General features: G+C 39.9%; 1 protein-coding gene across 5 annotated transcripts in view; it reads right to left on the bottom strand.

Moving 5' to 3' along the window:
- Window positions 1-23,986, bottom strand: part of ZNF385B (zinc finger protein 385B) — a 176,315-nt gene extending 152,329 nt beyond the window's left edge. The window contains exon 1 of one of the 5 annotated variants that reach the window (XM_084522976.1): window positions 23,892-23,986. Coding sequence is in view for 1 of the 5 variants with exons in the window: in XM_084522970.1 (XP_084379096.1) it covers window positions 22,841-22,868 (28 nt within the window). In the remaining 4 variants the exon portion in view is untranslated. Of the gene's footprint in view, window positions 1-19,415; window positions 19,497-22,840; window positions 22,963-23,406; window positions 23,486-23,625; window positions 23,759-23,891 lie in introns of those variants that run through there. The other 4 variants (XM_084522978.1, XM_084522977.1, XM_084522970.1 and 1 more) reach the window with 4 other exon arrangements.
- Between the last annotated feature and the right edge of the window lie 212 nt (window positions 23,987-24,198).

Genomic DNA, 24,198 nt, shown 5'->3' with positions numbered 1-24,198 from the left:
ATCTCTTTAAACTACAAAAACAGATGGTTGTCTCTCAACACAAACATTAGCTGTTCAGTACAAGGTAATTCATAAAATTGAAAACATTCAAGTAGCTAGTATTTTGCTCTGCTTTACCAGCCCTGAAATTGTCCACTTCAAGGAAGCCTAAAATTAGACCTGCTGTACTAGACTGGGAGCTTTGCTAAACTGGAAATAAAATCACTCTGGATTTAGATTATCACAGACTGCAGTTGCATGTATCCATGTCTGTAGCTACCTCTAATTACAAGGGTTCCTCTTCAGCCTCCATACTCAACAGATTTCTGGCCTTCTTGACATTAACAATAATAGATTTACATATGGATTTATTTGCCAAAGAGATGTATCCTGCCCTGAAATGATATAGCTGACTGCTGCCAAGAAGGTTAATCAAGTTTGAAGTCTAGGCAGCTATCTTGGATTATGCTTCATGAAGAACAGATAGTTTTCCAGCTCACTGTATCACGATTTTGCTCGATGAACCATTTGACAAGTTGATACTTACTTGTTGGAACCCTGTTATTAAACAACGATGTTTTTACTACGTCTGTATTAAGTACCTTTACCTAATTGTACAAGAATATGTAAATACTCAAAGTGTCTAACCTGTGGTTGTATCCTAGGCCTTTATTCTCCCCTTCCAAGTGCATAAATCCACTACAGAGGGTAGACCTACCAGTAAAAAGGCTACTCAGCTCCTTTAAATTTCTTTACCAAACAACACTGATTGTCAGTATCAGGTCATATTTCATCCAAGAATTCTAAGCTTTTATCTATTTATTTTTTTTCTATCCAAAACGTAAATACTCTGAAATTGTGATGCAACACCCAGGAAGGAGGGCAAAAAAATAAATAAGACTCAATAAAATTAAATGAAATCACTTCCTTGTTGGCCTAAGCCAGGATCTTGCATACCAAAATGCTCAGCAGCCAAGAAAAAATAAATAAATAAATAAAAGAGGATGCTCTTAAAAGGGTAAACATCTGAAAAGTACAAGTCCTTTTAATAACAATGCTGCTTCCTCAAAAGTAGATCAAAGTAACAAAATTGCTTATTTTTCCCCAAGCAGAAATGAAGTGATTTTCTTAAATGTACTCCCCAGTTTTGCCTGTTTTCACAGTCTGCTTACATGAAACTAGGGAACATCTTATTTTATTAAATTGGTAATTGATAAATTGTATCATATTGTCTCTACAGATTTTCTAAGATCATTTCCTATATCTTTAGAATTTTATGAAATTGCTGGTTTGAAGCGTTTGCTTGCATGTTAACAAGTATTGCATCCAAATACTCTTTTAAATCAAAGGACTCCTCTTGTATTCCTAAACAGATATATCCCACAGATAAAGCATCTACATTGAATAGCATAAAACGTTAGATACAGATTTTACAACTCAAAAGACCCAAAAATAAGCTTAAAGAAAAATAAAGAATATATAGTTTGAACCTGCCCTCAGCAGTAATCAGAAGGACCACAAAAATTAAGAACAAATTGCTTTAAGATGTTTTAGAATCATATCTTAAAACAAAGATAACTTAATACCCCCAACTTAACAAGTTAATTAATTGGAGAGTTGCTACAAGATACACAGTACTTCTGGTGAAGCGTATTTTTATTTTAAAGTTAATTTTAGGCAAGAACTTGTGGGAATAAAGATCAAAACCCAGTGACATAATGGGATTCCCACTAGGTGTTTGTACCTGGCTGTTAATTTATCTTGCTAGAGCATAATCACATTTGAGGTATACGCAAAACTTTGGTCACAGAAAGCAAATTATTTCCTACCTTTCTTAAAAATGTCAAGAATTCACCTGAGCATATAAGGAAGCCACGACAGAAAGCCAGGAAGAGTAGGCTGCCTTTGTGTTCATATAGCAGAAATCTGGCATTGGCAGGAGCTGAATATAATTTGTACTGAAAACCATTAATTCCACATAAAGCCCAGCAATGCTGCAAAAGGGCTCCTGGACACAAATGCAAGAACTTTGAGGCCTGTGTGGAAAGAATAGCTGTGCATGAACAGAGAACAAGCAATATTCAAAAATAGCACGAGACTGAGACACGTCAATTTGTCTGACTGTACTAAGATGATGAGCAAGAGAAAACCCTGCTCAGAACAGGAAGCGTGACCTGTGGCAGTGAAGGCCTGTCCCAAAGCACTCCTCAAGGGATGGTCCCAACTGAGTCACCCTGAAGAGACTGTCAACTTCCATGTAAACCATTGATTCTCTTTTGGAACGGAAGAGATATTGGAAGCAATGTAATGACAAAGGGACATGACATGTTTTGTCTTAAACTACTTAAGAGTTATGATCAAGTTATAAGAGAACCACCCAGCCAGGAAAGTGACAGCCTGTAAAAAAGCTGAGGTATTACCTGGTTTGAAGCCATCTGCAGGACGTGGCAAGGTTCAGGTTGGCTCTGCCTTGAATGTACCCCTGCACTTTCCATTTTCTGTGTTTGAATGAACCACAGCTAAGTACATGTGGTTCATCCAGCACAGAGAGGCCCCCGGCAGTGCTGCAGATACGGATCGCTCCCTAATTCCGCCTGCTGGGCAGGAAGAGGCTTGAACAAGCATCTCCTAAACTTGAACTGTCGGTCACCTCAGGCTTAGCAACTGCTGCTTGCAACATCCATTCTCACTACCTATCCTAGTCCACACTAAAATACACGCTTCAATTTATAAGGAATGAGACAGCCTTCTACTGGTTTTGCTGAATTAGCATGTATGTGCACTTCCATGCTTCAGATAAGCCATGCTGCTCTCCCTTCAATTCTTTGAACCACCTGTTTGTGTGCATTTGCTCATACAAATTTGAAAGACAAGCCCTCCTTATTTCTTTACATATCTGCAAGAGTAATGAAACTGTTGCGTTAATTTAATCAGCAGTTTATAATCTTCTTTGTGTAACTCTAACCTCTACTTTTTATTTTTAAGCTGAAAGGTACTACTTGAATTTAGTGCTCATTTGAGTTTTTGTTTGGTTTTCTTCCCTTTTATTATTCATTAGTGTGAATTCATTAGATACTCCAAGATCTAATCAGATTAGGTGCACCAAGTATCCTGGAAGTACTGAAAAACAAGAATAGTCAGGTCAGCTATTTGAATCAGCACAGAAAATGCCATTCTGTTGAACTTCATACTCACGTCAGCAAATACATAGACTGAAGAAGTGTGAATAAAACATGCTTTAACACACACACACACACACAAAAAAAAACACACACATCTTAACTGCAGTATAAAACAAGTTACGCAGCAGATGCAGGTTTCTTCTTTTCAAAGATGTTTATACTCAATGCAACCCAGAGCTTCCTACTGGCTTCACTATCGAAGTTTAAGTAAAGAACTTGTCACATAAGTGACAGGGGACCCTTCCAACCAAAACTGGTCTAAATAGTATTTCTCAAAGCATGCATGTCAGGACAAAGAGGTTTAATGCATAGAGGCAGGAAGAAGCTGAATGAGGAAAAGTTCAAATGTGTGCATCTTCATAGTTTGCCTTTGTCTACTCACAGTTTCCCCCTCTCACAGAAGGGGATGCACAGACACGAGCACCAGATGTGTGCAATTCCACTCCTGCATCTGCAGCAGCAAAGTGGGCTCTTTCCCAAATAATTTTACACCTTTGGGTCCAAATTCTATGATTGATTGAAGTCATCCCCTTCCTTCACCCGTCCACTCAAATTATACTGTCAAAGCAAGGACACGTTTTATGCTGAAATTTTATGCTTATTAAAGCATCAGGTATGATCCGACAAGAGGCATCTAAATACCTCCTCTGACAGAATGGCTAAGAGTGAGAAGAGTTAGTCTTATCTCAGAAGAACCAATAAACACTAAAGATCTACCAAAAGTGCCATGCAAGTTCACCATCAAAACTAACAAACTATGGAAGAACCAACTCACACCCACCCATACACCAGACAGAAACCCAGGGCACACAAATTTGTTTTTTGCTGAATACAGCATAACATAAGGTTTTTGCAGTGCTGACTGCATACTAACTACTGTACTAACAAGCAGTGTCTTCCTTCGGACATTTAGAAACATCAGAATGCTTATTCACAACAGTCCCACATATCATCTGCCATCCCAGATGGTGACTGGTGGGATGCTGATTTTGTCCTGAGGCAGTTACCACCCACCAAGACAGTATATGCAGGGCTAAACAAAGCAAGTGCCATCTGCTGTCAAGTTTGTAAGACTTTTTGAGACCTGCTAGGTTAGTTTATTTTAGATCAGACAGGTCAGGAGGCTATTGCTCTCCAAATGCCCAGTAAAAGAAGGGTGAGCTGTGCTGTTAACAGACATGCAGTAAATCTCAAGAACAAGTTACAAGGTGTTGTGGAGCTGAGCAGCAATGGATTCTCACTGTCATCAGTGGCAAAAGGCTCAGACAGCCCACGAGCTCAGAGGGAATTGGAGAGAAACTGAGACCAAAAACCAAGATTAAGTTCTGCAGAACTTAGACTTCTTTTGCCTCAAGAAATTTTTAGATATTCTCATTCTTGCTGACAGGATGTTTCCTTGCATCTCTCTACTGCTGTCATTTTGACAGCTGTTTTCCATCTTACGATTTCTTTCCTGTTCTTCTCCTACCCTCATATCTCTGTAGACTCTTCTCATCCTCCTGCTTATGTGCTGTCACATTATATACACATAGTAGAAAGAAAAGATAATTAAAAAGCAGAACCATTGTGACATCTTCTGCCTGCTTTACAAACTTCCTCTTACTCCCTTCATCTGTCACATCTATTTGTGGATGGTTAACAGAGAATACAGCAACTTCCCCAATCTGGGACCATTAAACATTCAAACTACATAAAATAACACTACACATTCTCCTTCAATCACATCATTCTCATTTTACACTAATAAATATTCAAGATCTAAAGAAAGTAAAGCAAACGGGGAAAAACAATATCAACCAGTGCATTTTTTTGTAACATATTGAAGCCACTAGGCACATGAAAACCTTTCACTGTGGCAGGGAATTGTGCAGTGTACAGGTTATATCACCGTCTGTACAGATGGCGAAGAAAGCAGTGCCTCAGCTCACCCCTTAGGAGGAGGAATCTCAAAACACAGCCAAATTGCCTGTAAGTCGTTAAAATCAGAAAAACAGGACACAAAGGAGATGGATCATAAAGGTCAGTACTGCACAGTAATGAGAACTAGGGGTTGCAGAGGTCTCTGCGGGAGCCCAAGGCTGTGAGACCCCCTTGCGCTACAGCCCACGCCAGCATCAGCAGGGATGCTTCAGGAAGCCCAGCAGCAAGTACTGCAGGCAGGTGCCTCCAGCCAGCACAAGCACATCGCTGCCTCCAGCATCCACATCACACAGGGCAAAGGCAGGACAGAAAAAAACGCACCAAATGGTCACCTTCAAGTTGCAGCTTAGCTCTTAAGTAGAGGTCATCTGAAGACATAAAATCTGGACTAGTACATGCAAAGAGAAGGTTATGTCACTCCTCTCCCCACACGCAAGTAACCAAATGCAAAGGGGGCACAGGGTGGAATTTCTCCCTGCCTCCACCAGAAACTTTGCTTAACTCCTTGAAATTACTGTTTGCATAGGTGTCAGTCCTGCACCACCTGAAATCACACCTTTGAATCAGACTGCTTCCTCCACTTCAGGGACCTCAAACACCCATTTATGCATCCTATTGTGGATGAATGTGTAACACACGACTTAATAAAGTTGCCGCGTAATCATAGTGTGATTAAAACTCAATTCCACAATAAAGTTATCTAACAAAAAAATCTGACAAATAAAATTACACAACTTACAGTTAGTTTTATATATCCTGCCAAGAACAAAATTCTGACATCTCCTTAGGGATATAAATATTTTTCCACCTATCACATTACCACTATGTATCCGAAGTCTCCAGAAATTCATGCATACTGCTCCCATAAAAAGTAAAAATGTCATTTTGAGAGGGGATAAACTTCTGATGAGGGCAGTCACACTGGAAATTGGCCGTTAATCTCCTCTAAATAAATAGAACCCCCAGAAAGATGGAAGTGTGAGCAGAATATATATTTTTTACACTTGAAAATGCTGAGGTGAGCAATAAGAAGCTTTCACTTTAGCGCTTACAGCTGAAGTTATCCTTCAAAAGCCCATTTTACTCTCATGAGATATTTCTCTCCAGTCATTCACTTTTCAAAGCCTTTTGCAACTTTAAGATTGCAGTAAAGCTGACTTTTATACCGTTTCAGTAGCTTTTTCTCCCTCATCCAATCTGTTTCATTCCTTGGAGACATTTGGTGTTTTTTCAATTTCCTCAACACTTAATTAAGAAATAAAGAGAATACTCTTTTTGTGATGTATAGACAGTAGACTTACAATACATCCTTATGATAAAGAATTCCTCCGATAGATCATGCAACTGATGAAGACCTTGCTCTCACACTAGCTTACCTAGTTCACCTGTACTGCAGCTACACTTTGTTAAATAACTGATAATAGGGAACTGAACACAATTTCTGGAAAAAAAAATCTTTAAACAGTTTTATTGCCTTAAAAGATCCAGTGGAGTAACTACGCCTCCTGTGCTGATATCACCAATACGGTATTTTGAAACACCAGACATTTGGAAAGGTTCACTTAAGAAAAACTAACTCATCAGTCTGATGCCTCTCTTACTTCTGACACTACACTAGCCAGTCCATGGCTGCTAGCTCTCAAAATTCTCATTATTCAAAAATTCTCAGAACTGCAGCATTAGCCATTTTTCTTAAACCTGGCTCAGGCAGTCATAAAAACCCCTGGGAACTCTTTTTTTTTTTTTTTTTTTTTTTTAAATATCCCTCTAATCCTTGCAGAGAAGACTGGAAACATAAACCCTAAAGGCTCAGAAACTAGAAGGGAATTAAAGAGAAACCAATTCTAGTTTTCTCCTAGGACCAGACACAAGATTTCTGAGTGTTCAGAAGTGACAATATTTCTTGCAGTTAAGCAGAAGTTTTGCTGTCCTCTTAGCCATGCACTTGATCAGGTCCCCTATTATTGCTGTATTTTATTGCTGTCAAACACACAAGACTTAAAAAATACCTTCAAGTCCAGTCCACTTAAACCTCAGCCTTTATCATTTAGCATCATGTAGAAAGCTAATTCTCCTGTACTGGGATGTTAGCTTCCCTTATTCCCACTAGTAAACTGCTCCAAATTGGCAAAGCTCTGACAATCAGATCAGTTTGGTCATACAAGGTTTTCATGGGTCATCCCCTGATGCTCGTTCTAGGCCAGCATTGATTGCTGGTTTAAGGTTCCTCCTACCCTGCTATGTGCAGGAAAATAAATAATGTTCTCTGATGTACTTTATTAAAAAAAAAAAAAAAAAAAAAAAAAAAAAAAAAAAAGCACGTGTTTCCTCTTCCCTCATGTTACCACAACCTCCCCATTCTCTTAACCTTTACTCTAAAGCTAAGGAAATCTCCCCATAAAAAAATAGGATCTCACTTTCCCTGATCAGAACCACTCTCTGCACCCATCTGAACTCATTAATAGCAGCAATCACATCTGCCCCCTAAATTCCAGATAAGGGCTCATCAATACTGCAATTCCAAATTAGTGCTTCCTTATCCCTAAAAAGCAGGAAAGCAGGAAGTTCAAGCATCATCAGTTCATTTACCAACATACTTGTAAACAACACACAAATCAACTTTTGATTTGTTTAATCACAATTCATTAGGTGTAGCAATTAAGTAACTGGCAAGTATCAGTGAGAGTTCTCAGCTATTGTAATTCATTCAGCTTATGCTAAATGGCTGATTCAATCAGTAACCAAACTGTCAATTAAACGACACTTTGATTTTAAATATTTATCCATCCTTTAGCTAAGATGCACAAAGTCCAATTCAACTATCAGCAGAAACAGACTGCCATTTTTCACAGGAAACCACATGGGAAAGCAACTCGAGTTCCAAGACTCAACAAAATATCCTTGCAAAGGAAAGGATATTGTAGATGTAGCTTACAGAGGAAAAAAATAATCCAAATACCTCCCCTGAAAATCCTGGTTTGTAGCCAGTTTTCTCTAGAAGTGAATCCATTTAGTCAACATATTTATTTTTCAGAAATTACACAGCCATTACCATTAAATGGCATCCTGACAACCTGCTTCGATATTTTCAAACAAGCATCACAAATGCAAAGATGAGAAATAACTCTAAATTTTACAGAAGTAACTTTCGAGCTTTTTTGTTGTTGTTGTTTGTTTTCCCATTTGCTTTTAAAGACTTTCCCACAAATTTAAAGTAAGAAACAAAACTGACACCGAGAAGTTAAGTGAGATGGCAGTTTTGGTTTCTCAATACTTTTAACCAACAAGGTCTGTCATTCAGAGATCATTCTTGAACTAGGCTGATATTGCCAAAGTCTCCTCAATCCTGTTAAAGTCTTAAGCTCGGTCATTGGCTCTGGCAACAGCTCTAGCTGTGCTGGCAATGATCAACAGGTACTTTTCAGGAAATGGGACTGTACCCTAAACCTTGCTCTCCCTCTTTGATATATGAAAAATATCTTCCCCAAGAATAACAAAGGAAACATGTAAAGCAATGACAGCAAAGAAAAAAGACACCAAGCATAAGGGAGAAAGAAGCATGCTAAGAGCTAACTCAACACAGTTGTAGAAACTATAGCAGAGCCTTCAGATACAGTACAACTATATCCTGACACTGATCAACCGTGAGGTCTTGGCCATTAAAAATATTCAAGGTTCACATTGGACCATGACAAATTTGCAGGAGAAAATCACAGAACAGATACCATTTGCATGCTATTAAGTTTTCCATTGCGTAATTGTGGCCCAATTTTACATTCCTAACACTGCAAAAATTCTCAAAGATAATCAGTGTGAAGAATGGCAGCAAGCTCAAGTCCACCTTTGTGTTTGCTCAGCTTTATAAATGCCAATGACCAAACAATTTACACACCTAATCACCTATGGATTAATCGCAGTCAAGGTGTCAAAAGCCATAACATATGTTCACTTGGTCAACACAAGAAACAGAATATAGCAGATTAGTCTACCCCGTCTTGACACGGAAACAAAGTTCTTGCAGAACTCCTGAGCAAGCACAACACATCATTACAGCACATTGCTACTGCTGGACCAAGCATATACAAGCACGCGTGCATATATAATATATAAACAACATACAGGCACCTTGTCAGATTCTCTCACTTTACCCTTTCCATGAAGTAACATTAAAACAGACATCCAGTTACCCTAATGCACAAGCTAATACTTAAATAATACTTAAATAATTTCATCTGTGAAGATGGCATCTGCAGTTTAGTTACCATTTTCTAGGAACCTGTTTTATCCAGACTTTCAGTAGATTAAAAAAAAAACAACACACCTTTGCATTTCAAACACTAAGCTGTGACTTCTACATTTATATGAGAATAAACTGAAGTAAGAGACTTCACAGGGTCCAGACCCAAGAAGAGGTAACTCATAAGTTATTTGTCATGATTTTCTAAAGACATTTCAGACTGCTATAACAGCGGTGTTCAAGGTCTCCTTTAAATGTGCAGCAAACAATATCTTCATGGTTCTGCAAAAGCACCAGCTACAGGTTTCCAAACTATATTTTGAATTACACTGTAAATCCAAAGGACAAGGCCCATACCTACTTAAACCTGCTACACCATTAAGCATGCTTCTGGATTTAAGACTACATCAAAAGGCTCAGCTACTAACAACTGCATTTTTACTCTCAAAACAACCTGTAGCATACTGCCAGCTCCTGCCCTGAGGGCATAGGTTATCTAGATTATCTGGATGAATCCTGAACACTAGAGAAATGGTTTAACCATGCAGATTTTTTTTAGATACAAAATTAGGTATATAACTATCATTTTAAAGGACCTAAACTCTTCTTCCTATGTCTGAGTGCTTGGAATGTAAACAGTCATTTATGACCATTTGATCCTTTCTGTTGTTGACCTTCCCAAACCGAACAGACAGATGGACCAGAGAACAACAAAGCTAGATTACTTTCCTTCTGCGGTCATTCATGTGATTCCTTTAATGAACACGCTTATTTCAGGGTTTGCACAAATTCTGCAGGGAAGACTTAGAGAACCTGAAACTGTGTAATCATCAGCTGACTTTCCTAAGCCAATTCATACTAACAATTTACTGCAGAACACTGAAAGAAAAACATAGCAATTTATCCTATGCCCATAAAAATCACAGTGAACTCATTTACTGAAAGTAGGATAGAAATCTAATCAAAGAAAACCATATGGAAGAACTATATTCTACATAGAAGTAATGAATTATATTCCAAAGTAATTCTTGTGCAAGAAAAATAGTTGGGAACAAATAAATCAATGTCCTAAAACTCTGTCAGAGAGTGAACTCATTTGGGAAGTACAGCTGTTGTGCTTTAGAGATTTGGATTAAAATCCATCATTATCTTTCAGTTAATACTCTTTCACCAACCAATCAGCAGTCATATGGTGTTTACCAACCCTGGTCACTTAACCCACTTGAATGGCCTTTGTGCTATAATTTGTACTTCAATACAATCAGATTACTTCTAATCTAAATGATTTGTGTCCTTTATGGGACAGATAAACACTAATCCCAAGGTTCCTAAAACATTGCAAACCTAAACATTGCCAGTATGACACTCAGTGTCTGCAGTTTTAATGGAGTGTTTCATTCAAATTGGAAAATGTTTGATTTGATTGTACTGACCTTGCATTTTAGATGCTTGTTCCAGCTTTCTTTTATGAACAAAGAAGAATTATCAGCAAAAAAGAACACTCAAATTTACAAAACCACCAGCAAATAATTATTATACTGATACTGAGGCACTACTTTTTGATCAAGTCATTTCACACACACAAAAAAATTTATTCTTTAAAAGTAGACTAAGCAATGAGAAACATTTTAGAACTTCTTGCTGAGCAAAGAACTTCTTTGCTGAGCAAAGACACGTGCTGCCCACAGTCCCCAGCTCTCAATTTAAAAAGCCCTCCTTCTCCAGAACACTGTCTGAGGATTCAGCAGTTAAAATGTCCCCTATCATTTGTGTTCTTCAGTTAATCTTGAGTGACACTTGAAATAAATTGCACTACAATGAGAGTCTAACATCCAATTACATTTGCCAGTAATACGCTTAGGCTCTGATCTCATGCAGGTGGATCAACGAACATGTGACAAACTTCCTAGAAAAGGTGGAACCCACAGATGCAAATACTTTTCCATGATTGGAACCAGGTGCATCAGTGTATCTATAACCTCAAAAAACACCAGAGTCAGGAAGAAAAACACAACACTTCAGTAATAGCCTCCTGGGGACAGCAAGTATGCAAACACCTCAGTATATAAAGATTATCAGTGTTACCCTATCATATTCACACAACCACTAACATTTTATTTTTATTTTTTTTAAAAACATAGAAAAATGGGTTACTAGAGAAAATCATCTTCTAAAATAATTGATTGCCAAATTAGGCAGGGATAAGTGTCCCTGAAAATTGGATAAAAATTTCCCAAGAAAAAATTAAGATGCTGGAAGATGTGTACAGCATCATAGCTAGTACCTTACGTAAATCTAAACATGTTTACTTATAATGCCTAAGCACAGATGCTTGTATTTCATTTCAGCTAAATACTGTTTCCTAGTTGATGGACTAAGAAGAGAAAGCCAAGTTTCTTCTGATATCCCACTCATAAGCAAATTGGTTCTCAGCAGTAACTTCAGCCTACCCTGTAGCAAAGAGTAAACAAATACATGCAGAGAAGTAGGAATTACCACCACTGTCAAAATTTTACTGCCAAGATGTGAGCCTGACAAGTAAACCTTTAAAAAACCTCCATCTGCATTTGAAAGGAGTGATGCAAATCTTGTACAGCAAAATGTAGATCACAAGACAGACTGCAGTATGAAATTTGCCATTCAGCAAAGAGTACTTACTTACAGGATTACTCTGCAAATGGTGCATACCTTATTCTACTTTGGAAATGGCCCTTTTGACATTTCTTTTACTTGGGACAAGATCCCTATTAGATATCATGCAACTGCCTTCTGGAAAAGGCCTAGCAAATATTACAGCTTGTTAGAGATTTCCCATGTGAAGTAACAAATTCACAAGTGCTGGGAAAGCCTCTGAAATTCTGTAATTCATTTTTAGAATTACCAAAACCATTAAAACTATGAAAAAAATCCAGAATTAACTGATTTGAATTTACAGAATTGTAGTTAAGAACATCAGAAACACCATAACAAAGATGTTATAAAGGCAAGTATTCCAAAGCTAACAGAAACATAATTAGAGAAACTTCTGGCATAAGAGTAACAGAGCACACAACTTCTTTTGTCACAAAAGTTACTGAAGTGGACAAAGCAGCCACCTGGGGAATGGAGGGAAAAAAAAAAAAAAAAAAAAAAAAAACTCCTCAAAAGCCCTCAGCTAACAAAAGCTGTTGGTCTGTTAAGGGTATTCCACCCTATTACTGGAATTCACAATATACAAGCTATACTAGAATACTATTCCAGTCACAATATCACAAGTCATGCTAGAATATTATTTCTCTCAGATTAAGAAAAAGTTAGAGCTAGATTGAGAATACATGTAACAACTACATTAAACTAAGTTTGAGCAAGAAAGACTACATGTTCATTTCTATTCCTATTGGCTATTTTTGTGCTTTATGGGAGGGCCACATTCCCTCCTCGCTCCAATGAATTGGATATGTGACAAGGAAGCAAACAACCATAAGTCACAGCACCATGGACTTTTACATCCTTGCCATAATAAATGAGAAGATGCTTACAGTTGCTTTCTCCTCCTCCCCAGCATACTAGTCACCTAGCTAGGGAAGGCATTAAACAATTGGAGGTGTGAACCCAGCCTAGACTTCCACTTCATTCATATACCATTTTTACATAGGAGTCAGAGAGCTATAAATCATGTGAGACAGAATGAGAACTATTTCAAGGATCAGCTAAGCATATAATTTTGCAGTGTTGCACATCAGAGAGCTTTAAAATTGGCCATATTTTCTGTAAAATATTATCAAATATTACAAGACATTTCAAGCAGGTAGTTTTTTTTTTTTTTTCCTTCCCTCCCCCTAATAAATGGACACTACTATATAAAAAGCATCAATATTTAATTTCCTAGCATGGAAGCACCATGAAACTCCAAGTCAACCTTTTGCTCCTTTTTTAATAACAGACTTAATTCTGCCTCACACCCTTGTAGTGGTGAGTCTTGAAAACAGTGTTTGAATGCAGCCTTTTTTTTTCCTGTTAGACCAAGCTCTTCTGCTTTTGAAAACAGAAATTCAAAATCCAAGAAATCTATACATGTACTAATGCAAAGCATTAATCAAACGCACCTAAATCTAGCAGTTAAACTTAACTGTGAACACTTCAGGCTATTTACAGAATTCCTTTGCCTACAAGCTATGGTTTATTTCAGAAAAACAGTCTATTTCCTGAGACCAGATTTCTAAGTCAATACAAGTACATGATACAACATTTTCTTTGAAGGTTAGAGGTAAATCTATTGGAGACATGTTAACTGAAAGAAAAAAGTAACAACCCAAGAGGGCTTTTAAGTATGCATAATATTACTGTAGCTCCTAGAGCCTCTGTTAGTGGGCAAGAAACTCATTATACCAGGGTCACATAAAAATAGAGCATGAGGATGATCCTCCAAACCAGAGAGCATTTTCCTTGGGGGATTTTTATATAGGTATGGATATATGTTTTATTTTTATTCCTTATCCATTTTCTCTTTAATGATATAATAATTGCAGCTACTGAAGAAATTCATCATCATAAAATGCAAGAAAATTCATTTCACAGGTTTTCAAAATAAATATATTCATCAATCACAATAATGCATAACTGCAAGGCATAGTCAAGTGCTTATATAGCAATCTTATCTGTTTTCATAAATTTGCTTTCCCATCAAATACTTTAAAATAAGGAAGATCGAGTATTTTTCCACTCTGAATATGTACACAGGATTTGCAACTAAAAAATAAAGGCCATTCTTTTATTCGACTGAATAAAAACCATGTATTAGAAATGTTTTAGAAATAGTTTTATTTCAGGTTTAAATGACTGGAAATAGGGCTCACAGACATTTTTATTAAATATGGGGCAGCATCCATCTGAATATTTGCATTTTACCCTAATATCCTAGTGAGTGTCTGGCCACTCTTCTAATTTTTAGAGATGGGTTTCAACAAGGAAGGGTGGCATGTATCAGATACACAACTAGGCCAAATGCTAAGGTCAACAAGCCACCACAGGTGGCAGGAAATTAGAAAAGTCAAGAAATACAACAACTGAAGCAAAGGCCACAGACGAATGCATTAAGCTGTGTGATGGGATGACAAAGAGGCAAGCTTGGAGGGTGGCCAGGACCAGGAATGGAAGGGAAAGGGACCGAGGAGGGCACAGGCTGCAGCAGCAGTGCCCCAGGCCGAGCCAGGCCGCCAAGCCACCACTTGCTCTCCCACGCTCCTTAGTGCCTGCCCCACCACCTCTCGCATCTCCTGCTGTTGATGTCTGTTGGCACCCCTCTTCTTGCTGCCCACTCTGACCCCAGCCTGAGCCAAAAGGAGGGCAAATCCAGCCCCATCTCCAGCCCAACCCATCCTGCCTTGCCTCTGCCCCAGGAGACATGAGTCTAGGCTACCCCAACAGCCTGGAGACTGCTGCACACCCTTCAAGAACTCATGAGACCCGACTCCCGTGCCTGATGGGTAGAACAAAACACCCAGTCAAATGCCTTCACCTTGTTTTTCCCAGACCTAATTCCCCATACCTGACTGCAACAAGTTCATCCAGGAAAGGCTTGGCAGGTGTGATGTTTCCTCAAAGACAACATTCCCCAACAGGAAGACCGAATGGAAGCTAAGGATCTCACAGATTCCCTGCTCCCCTCCCTAACCTCCCCACCCAGCAGAATAGAGCAACTATTGCTCCTGCTCCAATTGATTACAGGGCAAGGGTGACCTTCAGGTCTTCAGGATCCCAAGCACCCTTGAGGAAGTTTCTCAGATTCACACTATCCTAATAGCTCTAGCATGTATTTGACAGTACTCTGGTAAGTGAACTGAGTTCCACTGACAGCTTTTTGGAAATACCATGAACTACAAATCCCAGTAACAAACATCGTGGACGCAAGAGTGTGACACTGCTTAAAAATAAGTTACTGTCCTTTTTTGAAAACTAGCCCATTCAGAAACGCAAGCTGAAGTGATCAGTTTAAATAGCATAAAATAATCCTTTGGTCCAATGCCAGCATACTTTAAAATATCTTTAAAGGTTGAAGATATCTATTTGTTGCAATAAGTCATTGTCATGAAAAGAATTTGAGGGTTTGCACAACCTGTCAGGATGGAAGAATAAGAATGACAGCAGCATAATAATACACAAAACCAGTGGATTCAACACATATAGTCAAACATACATAATCAGAAACTCAAAACTTTGATGCAGCATGACACAAAACATGATCTCAAACTCTGTGAAGACAGGAGCCACTCCATAGAAAGCCACATTAATATTACAAGCATATTTATACAGTAGTAGTGCATGAAAGCGAATATGCCAAGACCCCCAACGCTCAGCATGAAACAAGCTGTTGACTCCAAATTCCTCATTACAGTTCCCACAGTTATCATAACCACATGGTAAAATAAGCCTCTGATTAACTGCATACAGCACATGGAGCAGGAAGCGGCCGCAGTGCTGCATGCAGAGATTACAAACCCCACACGTTCCTTTCAGCCACAGACTTCTTCTGTGTCATGTCATCTAGCGCTTAAGACCAGCATGCAGGTTTTTGTGCTAGACTTTTTTTAAAAAACAAAACAACAAAAAAACCCTCTAAATCAGATTAGGATAAAGCTTTCCTCTGAACAAGGTCAAAGTTTTCCTGTCCCTATCCATACCTAGATGTCCATTTTAAACATGGAGGGAAAAAAAAAAATCAATTCCTTTCTACAAAACTACTATACAGAAACTTGATCAATATTCTAATTTACAGTTAGGGAAGAAAAATGAAAAGCTTTTGAGAGCTACAGACAACACATAATAAAGATCCACAGTGTTCCTCCAAGGGCAGAGGCTTTTCAGGCTTTTAAACTGCAACAAACCACCACTAGGTTATATGAACAAATACTGGCTGATGTGAACTCACTTAAAGAGTTAAAAACAATCATTACAGCATTCCTGTTTTGTCTCGCTCTTCTTCCCCATCCTATGTGCAACACAATAAACTGTAATTATGAGGGGACAAGTGGCACTCACCACATTTACAGAGTTAACACACAGCATTACAATAGTGTTGAAAATATAACCAAATTATGAAGTTAATTATATAATCAAATTATGACATTAATTCTGTCAACATTTATTACTGATCAGTGCAACTTTCTTTAATGTTTGCCAAAGTTCATAAAGCTTTATTTTTCTGGTTTCTTAAGCTATTTTTGTACTACTCTTGACTTGTAGACTAACCTACACACTGAGGAGAGACAGCAGAATTTGACTTGAAATGTTTTCTCAAATCTGGTTGAAAGGGAAAGAAAATGCTAGTGTGGGCGGCTGTTGTCTAGCCTTTCAAGAACATCACTGCTCAAGAGCATCTGCCACCTGCCTGCTGTGAATAGGCTCCATGTACAGTGGTATTAGACTTGCTCAAACTAGATTAGTAAAACTACAGCAGGCTCAAATACTTCTATGAGAAGAGCAATTTCTATCTAAAAAAAAAGTTATTCGTTTGCAGAAAACATTAACTTTGGGCAGTTTAATGCAATATAAAATAAGACAACAGCACCAAATGTCACTACCTATATTGTTAAAGCATTCCATGTTCTTCTGTATTACCTATGGGACCGGTAATGTCATCATCTCACTTTGACTGCCCCAAACTTTTTATCTCTAAGATTCTGCTGCTTCTGAAAAGAACATTCTGTCTAAAAGAACATGCTGAAGTTTTCCATGCTGGGATCTAATGAAATAGGAGAAAATACCAGCAATCAGACAAAGCATGTCAAGCCTAGCCTTTAATGCTCCTCCATACAGTAGTATGAAGTTGATTTCTCCATTGCTTCAGTCATTCCATAACATCCAGAAGCTACACTCTCAACCTAACCATTTGAAATGCACTGATGAACAATGAAAGACTTACCAAGAATCCTTAGGACTGAATTTAGGGATTGTGTAATTTGCTCCAAAAAAAAAAAAAAAAAAAAAAAAAAAAAAAAAAAAAAAAAAAAAAAGCATCAAATAGGCTTTTTAAGTTACAAGACCACATTTTTCCTCCTCTTACAGACCAGAGATGAATCAAGACAATCAACATAAGTCATGAGAACAGCTACGCCCAAAAAACAAACAAACAAACAAACCTGCCTCATTTGGTGTAAACTGCCTCATTTTGGTGGTGGAAGCAGGGGATCACAAGAGAAGAGATTCTCCCAAGGTTAAGGCACCTGAACACTGCAGTGCAGAATCTGTCTGTAGCCTGGCCTCTACCACAGAGCTGCTAGTAATGCTAAGCAAGTCATTTAAATCAAGCCTTCCACCATCACTAATTGTGCATGCCTTTCCTACAAGCCAAACTTCCTAAGAGCTCTAGTTTACTGAAGCGCTGAATGTTTGCACTTCAATGCAAGGCAACAGAAGTGCTGCCATGAACACGCACTACATCACTCCGAGTGTTGACATACCAGCTCCCACAATTCTCCAACAGAGCATCTAATGCTGCCTGAAGACCTCTCTGTGCCAAAATTCCCTGTCCACACAGGGGGAAGGCCACCCATTTACATCATCGAAGTGTTGCAAATATTATTTATTTATTTTTTACTCTTTGCAAAGCACACAACTAATACTACACCAGTGAAAATAACACATTTTAAAAATGACATTTGATTGACAAACCACACACCAAGAGACCCAGCCATATGTCAGTAATCCAGTATTAGCTATCCTGCTCACAAAGCCTGGTGAGAGCCCCACAGAAAAAAGCAAAAATGATTCTTGAGTATATGCACCAACAGGCTCAGTTAAGGCTGTACATACATTTCTGGTATTTCCTTATTTTCAAATAGCTAACTTAGCAACTTCTAAGTTCTGTTAATGCTGTTTTATGTCTAAAATAGAGGTATGCTCATTTCACTGATTAGCAAGGGAGTGGGTGAAGCATCAGACATGGTTCTGACGATGCAAAAACCCCCCCAGTCTACCCAGCACGAAGTTCTGGCACACAGTGCACTAGCACTGCTTTAAAGACTGCAGAAATGGACAGAGGTAGCATCTTCTTACATAAAGCTTTGACATTGATTTATAAGGGATTTTCTTACTTAGTAACATGCATTAAATAATCTCATTTTAAAAGAAAAATGAAGTGCATCTAGGCACTCACATGCACCTGCAATTCCAAGTCAAAGATTCACCATCCAATTATTAGCAGGTGGCCAAAGGAAGAAAAATTAAGCAATTTTTTTCTTTGTCATATGCAGTCATGCAAAGATGGAGACTAGGTGGCTTATATTCTTCTGCTGTCTTATATTAGCATTTCCATTATAAAAGCCCATTAGGAGGATCCTACACATTCCTAGGAAGTCTTGCTGACCAGGGCAGAGTACAGGCACTTTAAGAGTGTTTACTTAATATCCTCCCCAAACTCATCTTCTCTGTAATAAGTCCTGGTAATGAGTCTCTATGCTCAAAATTATTGTTTTTCCCCTGACTTTGGAAAACAAGCTCATTTTCAAAGCTCATAATTGTGGTAGAAACAAATGAACACTGCAAAAAAGTAAGCCAAGTTACATAAAAATCACGTTATAGTATTTTTCTTTTCCCAGTTTGAAGCATACCATGGTAATGCTGTCTTCACATCATTTGTCCGTGAACTAATTAATGTTTGAAATCGTATCAGATTGTAGGACTAAAGAGACCTGATAGCCTACAGTATTCAAATAGGATGTACTGAGAAGTGTCAAATTAAAACTCAACACCATGAACTGTTAAGCAAAGTCTCTCACCATACACTGAACTTCCCAGTACCTGTGCAAGTACATACACAAAAAACAACGTGCCCTACAGCCATAATCACACATGCTATAAACTCATGAGATCATACAAGTTTGGTAATGGCGAGCAGTGTTAAAGATTCAGTAGGTGGCATCCTCTGCTGGAATAAGCATACCACCAGCCACCATTAAGTAAAACAACTATAAAGCACTCAGCATTACAAGACACTGGTTCTACACTGGCAGCATTTTGGCTGCCATGCCAAACCAAAAACCACACAAATAATAAAAATACCATGGTACCTTAAAAAAGATTTAATGTTATATTATAATTCAAGCTTTACATAATTTTACCTTGCTTTCCTGACCTTCCCCTGTCATTTCAATCAGGTAGAGAATTGTTCCTTGGTACCTGCCCTAAGCAGTTATGTTGCCTTCCTTTACACTTGAGGATTACCTTAGCCTTATCAGGATCACCTTCCCTGCCACACAGCTGCAAGCGATGGGGTGAATGTCATCATCATATTATCACAGAGTGGGCTGGCTTTGGGATTTGTGGTTTATTTGCAAGAGGAGACTGTGAGATGTCTCAGTACGATTCACCCAGCTGTAGGAGATGCAGTCACCCTGCTTCACATGCAGAATGAATGACCTGGTTGCATATATGCCCCAAGCCCCCCCATTTTCAGCACTGGCATCTCTGCACCAAACAGTTCTCCAATAGAAAGCCAAGAGTAATGAAACACTCTCCAATGTATTCTAGAACCAGAGAATTTTACCAAAAACACAACCTATCATCCTGTCATGAGGTAAAATAACCTGGAAGAAGGTCTTGAGAATCATGAACCAAGATGGGTAAATGCAGATCCTGCATTTCATCACTGAACACACATCGCACTTGTTTGAAAATTGAAACCTGTTTACTCCCTGCTCAAGACAGAACTGCAACATTGTAAAACCTACAAAAGGTAGCTTAAATGAAAGTTGTAACATAAAGTGAAAAGGACTTTGTGTGTCTAGCATTAGTACAAGCAAAGGCAAAAAAAAAAAATATATATGTTTTTTGCTAACCTCCTCCCCTTACATTCCCATATTATAAACATTTAACACCAAAAAATGTTGTTGCCAATAAAGAAAGCATTATAGGGTAATTTGACTGAGGAATGAAGCAATTATCAATGTTTCCATAACAGCCTACCTTACTCATACCCAAATAATCATCAATAAAGTAAACAGTGCAGTTTAACTAGATGTGCATTAGCACCACCTGTCCTTCCAAGATCTTGCCTGGCAGTCCAACAGCAGCAAAATAGGAAGGTGCCAATATTGATAAGTGAAGGATTGGAACTGCACTGATATAGTTAGATTAGTTTACAAGTCTTCTATATTTACAATCCTTGGCAGCTCAGGTTCTCTAATGAATTTTTAACATGTCAATTAATATGTTTATACAAAGCAACGTCAGCTTTAACTCATACACAAGAAAAATCACAGTTGCATGCAGAATGTACAACATACGTGTTAAGAGGCTAAATTTCACTAGACAGAGACATTGAAAAGAATTATTGCAGACAATCTGATGAGAATGTATCTAGAAAAGGAACAATAAAGTTGTGGAAGTTAATGGGCATGATTCATCACTCTTGCCAATATGTCAGCATCAAGAAATGTGACATGTTGCAGGGCATTAAAAAAGTGGTTGTTTTTTGTGTGTTTGTTTTTTCTTTTTTTGGGGGGGAGGGAGTGGTGGTTTGGGAGAGGGAAGGGCACAACCCCTCCGAATGTCCTGTCATTAAAAAAACAACACATTATACTGAAACAAAACACTAAGTGTTGTGTTATCCCATAGTTCATAAACTTACTGTTGATGCCAAGAATTAAGCACTGTTTACTTAATAACATTGACTTCCACTGCGTGCAACAGTATTAGCGCTGCAAAACAGTAGCTGGTGTTCTTTCTCCAACAATGTGGAATGCAGTCAAATGACTGCACTGTGAGATGTGATTTTGCCTTAATTTCCTAGTTTGCTCTGTACATTACATAAAAAAAAAAAAAAAAAAAAAAAAAACTTACAATACAGTTTTTCAAGGTGTTCTAGATTTTTTTTTCTCCAAAGATTTTTATTTAAAAACATTTTCATGTGTTAAGTAAATATAAAAACAAACTTCCCATAGGAAGATTAAGCATAGTCTCTGGAGCTGCAGTACAAAGATAAATTTCACCTCTGAGGAGAATCAGGGCATTTTACACTTGCAAAGAAAATAAAGAAAGAAAACAGCCCTTCAACTAATACCCAAATTGCTTCTGTAAAGCTAGGCAAGCAGAGCTTCTGGTGAAAATCCACCAAGCAGCTAGTGGGACGTTGCGATCACACAGGAGAGTGAAGTTCCTGCAATTCTTTCAGCTCACTGTACAAATTCCCCTTTCAGTAGCTGTAATATGGTAGCACTTAGCATCTGCCTCTGCCTTCGTTGCATCAGAGGCAATATAGGCTCACATCTGATAAGATATTCCCATTTGTATCATGATGGATGACAGATGTTAAGTACTGACTTTCTAAAGCAAATACAAAAGTTACAGAACTATTTATCTGCTACAAGTTCATATTCAAGGAATGTTATCAGGTTTAAACCATGTAACAAAAGTGATAACAGTATTTCAGAAGGCAAGCTATTCAGATTGCAAAGTCTTCTCTTCTTTGTATTAACTACAGGTGACTTAAGTTTCGCAATGTATTTCAGCACACTAGAGCCAACCTTGCACTTAACTTTTGTCTCTGTTACATCCCAGCACAGCCTGTCAGATGTTTCAGAATTCGAGGCTACCACAGCTGTTCCATATGTTCATTTTTAAAATAACACTAACGTCTCATTTCATAGATTCTCAACCTCTTTGAGCAAATATTCTCAAGCCACAGTCCCTTGTGATAACCTGAAGAGCAAAGACTGCAGTGATGCTTAAGCATCTGTTATGTTTTAGGCAGCAATCCTCACTGCTGTTCGAAAACTAAGGACTTCCAAGCTAATTAGCTAAGAAACCTATGCTCCCCCAGAAGATTATCTTCCACTAGGCTTTTTCCTGCTTTTATACCATCTTATCCCTGAGCAAATGTAGTCAAGTAGGAAGACATCCTCTCAATTAAAACTTCACTGAAGAAATCCAAGAGAGGAAAATGATAGGAACAGCTAAGAGCAGTTGCTCAGGAGAGGCTCCCATTGGAGCGATCACAGCCATTGCCACCAGCGCAAAGCCCAGCACAGACAGAACGGAGCGGCAAGGGACAGCTCCCATCATGGCGTAAGTAGGCAGGACGACAAAGTCTCTTGACACTGTCTGGTTTTTGCTAATACTTTAAAGTTTAACTGCGCATCCATTATATTATTCATCAGGGAGAAAAAGAAAAAAAAAAAAAGCACAGGACCTAGATAGCTTAATGAAGATATGTAAGAAGACTGTTTCTTTTCTGATTCCTTACCACTTTATGGATTATTTAACAAAGCAACAGAAAGAAAACGTTAGCGTTGCCAATTTCACAATTCCCAATTTCACTTCTGCCTGCCTGAAAAGAATCACACCAAACCCCACTCACTGGAGAAGGTGTAAGATACAGAAAAGCCATTCAAAGAAACTGAACACCAGAAGGGTTAGGAACAAGTCTGTGTTCATGGAAGGACACTAGCATCCAAAAAGCAGAAAAGGAAAAAAACACATCCCCTCGCTCCTTTCTCTAAGCAGTCTACTGACCCGGTGAGCTGGAAAGAGCAGCAAGATGACTTACTTGGGAAAGGAGAAGCTGCATAACCCATTCACGGCCGCCTAGCGCTAGCTCCGAACTGCACGGAGAGGCAGCTCGTTCTCCTCCTCAGCTGCCCCCGTTTGGGAAGGGAAGGCCAGCAGGGCTGCTGCCCTGAGAGCAGCGACGAGCACGCCCTGCCTGTCCTCAGCTGCCCGCGCTCCCTACGGGCTCTGGCCACAGCACCCAGCGTGGGCCTTAAGCAGCAGCCCAGCGACACGTCCCACCTGCCTGCTGCGAGGATGCTGCACCGCGTCCAGCTACGTTTCATTCGGGGATGAAAACGTGCGGGTTCCTGACAGTAACAGAGGGCTTGTTTTGCACCTCGTTTTTATACTCTGTGAAAGACATCTCTGACATAGCAGCAAAGAGGATGGAAACAAAACTATTTGCTATCTTCTCCCTGTACATTCAGTGGTTTGCTGCAGCTAAACTTTTGCTTTGAAGATTTAAAGTTATGAGTGGTCCCAGCTTTAGAAACACCAGACTTTCCCAGCATCCAAACTTTCCTATTTACACTTTCCTTCTCTAGCTCAGCTGCAAAGACCTACCCTTAAACCCCGCCAGCAGAGCTCCCTCGTTTCTTTCGGGGCCAGCACGCAGCAGCAGGCGCACAGGAGCGTTCACAGCGACCCGACTCCGGGCACAGCCCCGCGCCCCCCTCCCGTCCGTGCCGCGGGACGGAGCGCGCAGGACCCCGGGCTTCGCGCTGCGCTGCAAGCACGCCGCCACCCCGCAGGGGCTTGCGGCGAAGACACCTGGAAACTGACCACGGGCAGCGAGCTCATCCAGGGTGACTCCCGGCTGCGGGTTGATTCCGCCTTCGCTAAAGAAACGCCCCGGTCCCAAAGGCGAAAATACTCCCCCCCGCTCACACCCCGAACCGTTTAGCGGCGCGCCCGGCGTTTGCTAGCGGCGGATTTGGGGCTGCGGGGAGCCGCAGCCGCCGCCCCTCACCTGCGGCTCCGCCCGCCCCAGCCCCAACCCCAGCGGTGACATTGAGCAAGGTCCCTGCCCCGCCGCGCCCGGCCCTTACCTCCGCCGCCGGCGAGAGGAATGCGGCGGGGCGGCCCCGCTCCGCCCGGGCTGAGCCGAGCTCGTCCCAACTCCGCCGGACCCCGGCGGCTCGCCCGCTGCCGCCGCCCCGGCGCATGCGTCCGGCCCGGCCCCGCCGCCCCGCCTCAGTGGGCTCAGGTGCGGTGAGGGGAAGGGCTGGCCCCGGCCCGCGGCGGCGCTGAGGGAGGAGACCCGGCCCCGCGGCTCCGCTGAGGGGCGAAGCGCCCCGAGTCGGGGCTTCTCCTGTCGGAAGGGCCCACGGCTGTGCCCCGGCAGCACCAGCTGTC

Source organism: Aythya ferina, assembly GCF_964211825.1.
Source record: "Aythya ferina genome assembly, chromosome: 6".
Taxonomy (NCBI): Eukaryota; Metazoa; Chordata; class Aves; order Anseriformes; family Anatidae; genus Aythya; species Aythya ferina.
This window is presented reverse-complemented; position numbering and strand designations above follow the sequence as displayed.